At 37.1% G+C, this 5541-nt stretch overlaps 2 protein-coding genes across 2 annotated transcripts in view; one reads left to right on the top strand and one right to left on the bottom strand.

Annotated features, from left to right (window-relative positions):
• Positions 1–1660, bottom strand: part of LOC117125225 (CD97 antigen-like) — a 24248-nt gene extending 22588 nt beyond the window's left edge. Inside the window, exon 1 of the mRNA XM_033271686.1 lies at positions 1521–1660. The gene's annotated coding sequence lies outside the window, so the exon portion shown is untranslated. The remainder of the gene's footprint in view (positions 1–1520) is intronic.
• A 714-nt stretch (positions 1661–2374) lies between these two features.
• Positions 2375–5535, top strand: LOC117125216 (ankyrin repeat and SAM domain-containing protein 4B-like). The gene is made up of 2 exons (XM_033271663.1): positions 2375–3739; positions 4054–5535. Exons 1-2 carry the CDS (start codon positions 3576–3578, stop codon positions 5036–5038), a joined length of 1149 nt encoding a protein of 382 aa, XP_033127554.1. The 5' UTR covers positions 2375–3575; the 3' UTR covers positions 5039–5535.
• The last annotated feature ends 6 nt before the right edge of the window (positions 5536–5541 follow it).

Here is a 5541-nt window from a genome sequence, read left to right as displayed (position 1 = left end):
GGTAGATGGTAATATGTTGAAAATTGTATGCTACAGTGGTGCTGCTAAGCCCAATCCAAAATTGATCATTTACAAAAATCATCAGTCGATAGTTTCTAGGATTGACGCCACTCTAAGCTACATCACCAACAATGTAACACTTGAGGACTCAGGTAATTACTTTTGTAGTGCAAGCAATGACGCAGGAAGCAAGAATAGTGACACGAAGAGACTTAATGTTCAATGTAAGTTGAATTTTATTATCTAAATTACCTAAGTTAAGTTGAATAGCTTGGTGATTAAGGTGCTTAGTTAAATAGCTTGTGGTTAAGATGCTTCACATGGTCCTGGGATCAATTCCTGTCACCGCGACATGTTTTTTTTCTCACGACCTAAACAATTCCTGTCCCTAAGCCACATAATGAGACTTAGTTTGTGTAAAGCATTTTGTTATATGTTGGTCTTGTGAACAGATTGCCACTTAGTAAAGTGACTAATTTCGATATTGGCATATCCTTAGCCCTAAGCCTAAAAATAAATAATAATAAAACAATGATGACGATGATGATTAATCATCGTGTTTAGGTATTTCGCAATTTTACTATTGAAATGTATTTAAGGGAAGGTTTCTTCTCAATTCAAGGGCCCTGGTTCAGATACCAGGAACTTTTTTCAAGACCAAAAACTAATTTACTCCAAACGCCTCATAATGAGCACCTGGTAGGCTGAAATGAGCATGCCTAGTGAAAGGTGATTGCCACTTCATTTCGTCATTACAATACGTGGTTAATGTGGCTATTATATTTATTTTTAATGCCTCTATGTTTCAGATATCGCTGAGAACATCAGTTTTAGTAGTACAGCTTCACAAAATATGCTGTCAATTAGGTGTGAAGTAAACGCTGACCCGTCCCCAAAATATACATTATACCAAGACAACAAAGCAAATTAAAAACGAAATCGGAGATGTTATGGAATATAACATTGACAATGTGAAACTACAAGATGCTGGGAATTATTACTGCATGGCGACGAATATTGTAGGGATCGTGAAGTCTGAAACTTTAAGCTTTTCTGTTGCATGTACGTATATGATAGGGAGAACTCCTTTTAATACTAGGCCTATTGAGTTTGATTTTGTGTAGGACTAGGTACTGTGTAAAATTTTCTTGTAGTTTTTGTAGGGGAAACATTAACAGATTCCCTCCGTTAGCACTTGTCTTCGAGGAGCTAATGATACCAGTACAAAACACAATTTATAGAACAAATAAACAAAAATTACTGGGCCCAATAAATGTGTTTTTCACCAAACTACCTATTCTTACATACTCAATGTATAAGAACTTACCCGAGTCCAGAAATCGCCAACCAGGACGCTGTATTTTGTAAGCAGCAACCTCAATTTCCCATATTTTTCCAAAATCATGCATATAGCTTGCAGAAAATATTAACACATACAGCCCTACTAACTGGAAAAGTGAAAGGAAGTAACTGTTAAGCACACACTCTACTCAAGCTACCAAACGATAAAAAAAACATACCTAAAATCTGGAAAGTACTCTAGCCAGGATTGTATATTATATATCCTGAAGCCATAAAAGCCCACAGAATCACCAACAATCTATTGACCAGTTAGCCTTCTGTACACAGGAGTGGCGCCAGGATTTGCACCACGGGCGGCTCTTCAACGAGAGCAAAGTTGGCGTGCTCAGGCGTCGCTCAAAATGTTTTGAAAGTTGTCCAGGGGGAATTTATGGGTTTCAAAGGGTTACTTAATCGATTTTTTTAGTCTACTTACAATGTGGAGAATACATATAATTTTTTCTCCCCGACCGGGAGGGGTGGGGGAGGGGGTAGGGAGCAGCTCTCAAAGACGGGGCCCTTCCCATCCCCTAGCACCACCCCTGTCTGTGCATCCTTATTAATTTGAAGAAGCACTAAGAGGCTTCATCTACCACCATCGCTGCATGGAAAAGCTATATACGTTTCAGGTACCAATCCTAAATTATGGTGCGAATAATTATGGAGATGATTAAACGATGATCTTTTAACTAAGTCATAACAAAATCAGACTATATATATACTATTACAGAACTCAGCTTATATACTTTTCAAGAGTATTCAGAGACGACCACTCACTGGTCTCTATGTTGATTCTCGATCATAGTAAACGTTCGCCTATTTTGTTATATAGGCCCTTCTGTATTTTATATTATTGTTATTTTCGACAATTATGATCAATGAATATATCTTTCAATCGAATTGAAGCTATAGCACATTTAAAAATCAAAATGTTTCAGTCCTAAAAAGCTTGTTACCCTGTACATTTACTGTATTTACCTCTTCACGATTCCTTGCAATTTTTATAATTTTATGCATATTTGTTTATTTTAGAAGAGGTTCTTTCCTACGCAGGCAGTAAATACGAATAAAACTTGCCCACACTGTCAATCAAATCAAGTCTTTTATCGGACTTCCAGTGGGGATGATGAGAAGGAAGTAAATGAAATAGAAGAATTAAGAACACAGTTCACTGAAGAAGAGGAAGGATATCTGAAAGTTATTTCGTCAGATCATCGTCGGCCGAATAGTTTGACAGATGACATAGGGATTGCTGCAGAACGACTATATGAGGACATTAAGTAGAAAGAAGTTATCAATTGGTGCAAAACATCTCTACGAAAGTCCATTGGTGCCCACTACAAGTATAATTAGTGGGACCAATGGGCTTTCGTACATATGCGTACTGTAGACAAAATGGTAGTGTCTAGAAGTTTGGTTTTAAACTATAATGCACAGAACCTAACTTACTTATGCGCCATGTGCTGTCCGGTTTACAATACAAACTTATTATTTCCAGCCGGCCGACAAGTTAAGCTCTTTAATATTATGAGTTTATGATACGCCAATTAGAAAACAATAAAAAAGTGGGAACTCCCGTTTCAGATATCAAAGTGTGTCCTCAATTGGGTCGTTAGATCATAACATTGTTTGCTAACCCCATAATTATGTGCTAAAGATTATAAGTCTATGTAGTCGGTAAAACAAGTTAAAAGAAAATCCATGATTTATAATGAATTAATGTTACAATTAAATGATAAAAATGCGCACCCGTCATCGATATACTCTATTTATATCACGCTGTCCATCAGCAGCCACTTGAAATGTCTGTTCACTTTAAATTCAATGTATATGGTGTATTGACATTTTGAGATTATAAATTACGGATTGACGATTGAACTTTACCCTGTCCTGTCGGAGTTGCGCCACCAGTCAAGAGCCAGGGCGGATACCGTTTACTCCTTGCCCTTAACTAATTATCTACATTTGTGAATAGTGATATAACAATATAGGTGGTACTAAATTTCAGAAAGATAGAATCGGAGAATATACTAATCATTAATGTGAATTAAAGTAAAAATATGTTCATCGCCTTCTTGTTGGTGTTGTCAGAAAACGTTTATTAATCAAGAATTGGATTTCGATTCGAGTTAGAGTCATTTAGCGGTTGTACGCCTATATAACTTTGCCAATTTATAAATACTAGATTGGACTTTGGAAGTAACCTACAGAGTAGTTATCACCATTCTAACAGCATGTCGGATCGCTTTCATATAGCAGCAAAGAATGGCTCTTTGGACGTCTTAAGTGAAGCTACGCGTAAAGACTGCAATAAGCCTGATGAAGATGGCATGACCCCTACTCTATGGGCGGCTGTCAAAGGCAATGTAGACACGCTCAGAGTTATTGTCAGTCGAGGGTAAGATAACATTATATCATAATACAGTTTCATGTATTGTTTTATGCCGCCTAAAATGTATGAACCGGGTATTGCTAAAGCCACGCGAGACTTAGCTCTAACCATAGAACAAAGCTATTTCTTTGCTCTATGTTCCAAATGGAAACATTTAATTACAGTTCTTACGTTCTTATTAATTATTTGTGTTTACGCTCCTGCGCAAGTATATGATTTCCAAGCTGCGACCTACAAACTAGTTTTTATTTCATTGGCTTCGAGGTTATTTTACTGCATATGTTAAATACATTCTCATATCTGTTTCTTTGTATCCACAGAGGGGATCCCGACAAGTGTGATAATCTAGGCAACACCAGTTTACACTGGGCTGCTAAATGCGGACATATCAACGCCATAACGTTTCTCGTGTCGTTCAATTGTAATGTTTGGGCGATGAACAATGATCATCAGACACCAATGGACGTTGCCGCTGAAAACAACCGCAAAAGTTGTGTCGACTTTCTGGACGATGTATCATCCAAAAAATCTTCAGCTAACCCAAAACTAGTTAGAAAAATGAAGCTTGAAGCGATGAACGAGGCTGACAAACGCGTCAAGAAATACTACAAATGGCAAGAAAAGATGCAGAAGAAAATTATAAAGGAGGAAAACAAAGAAACAATAACAGAGACTAAGAAAGATAAGTCAAAGATTTCAACGATTTCGTTTAGCGGTGGTAGAAAAAAATCAAACCAGTCTACTACAGCTGAGGGATCTTATGGAACAACAGCACGAATCAAAAGAGACTCAGAACGCAATATCGATATAGACCACATAATACCTCATGAGTCGGGGTCACCTAACACATTCCTGATGGTTACTGACCAACAAGCGGCAAATGCAATGACATCACTTCCAACTGGCGGTAGAGGGGCTGGAATCGCAGACGACATATTGAATGGCTCCAATGAACTTGAGCAACCTGAAAGTAATTCAGTAGTTGACGGCAACGAAATTGATCCCAAACTTGGAACACGAGGCAACAGAGTGCCCTGGGACGAAGACCAACTGGATCTAGATGATGACGGCGATGATGCTAGCAACTCACTATTGGAGCTTTTCTTAGCAGCAAATGGTTTGCATGATTATCTGATAAATTTCATCAAAGAAGACATCGATTTAGATGCAGTGAAGCTGCTTATTGACGATGATTTGTCAAAGTTAGGCATTCCAATGGGTCCGAGGCGAAAGTTGCTGCAAGCGATAGCTAAGCGACGTATGGTTATGGAGTTTCCTAACGCAATGGTAGATTCTGAACTTTAAATGAATATGCGGTTTGCAAAAAATATATGATTGTTTATTATAGTTGGTCTTCACAAAATTTACAGATAAATAAAATATGATTAACACAACGTAACTTCGAAATCAATTTTATAATCGGACTATGTTGTAGTATTGCAGTTTAAAAAGGACGTGGGATATTTTTTAAAATTGAAAATCATAATGACGCGTTTGGAAAACTGCTCGAAAATAATATCAACGTATCAGAAATTAGCAACACCGAAAGTTAAATCAGAAGGAAAAAAACATTCTGTTATTGTTTTGTAGAAATTAATGCTTACATGTTAATTATGGTTTGAAAAAGGCCTATATTTATTCAAATCTGTATCTAATCTGAAGTAATAGGCCTACCGAGTTTACTCGTGTAAGATATTTGTGTGGTAAGTAAGTAACTTTATTGCTTCTGTTTTATAACAGAGGCACAACCGTAAAAGATGTCATCAGTATAAACCTAATTATTGTGATTTAATATAGCAGGAAAATAC

Source organism: Anneissia japonica, unplaced genomic scaffold (genome assembly GCF_011630105.1).
Source record: "Anneissia japonica isolate Jap-2015-1 unplaced genomic scaffold, ASM1163010v1 scaffold212_len457575_cov179, whole genome shotgun sequence".
NCBI lineage: Eukaryota > Metazoa > Echinodermata > Crinoidea > Comatulida > Comatulidae > Anneissia > Anneissia japonica.
This window is presented reverse-complemented; position numbering and strand designations above follow the sequence as displayed.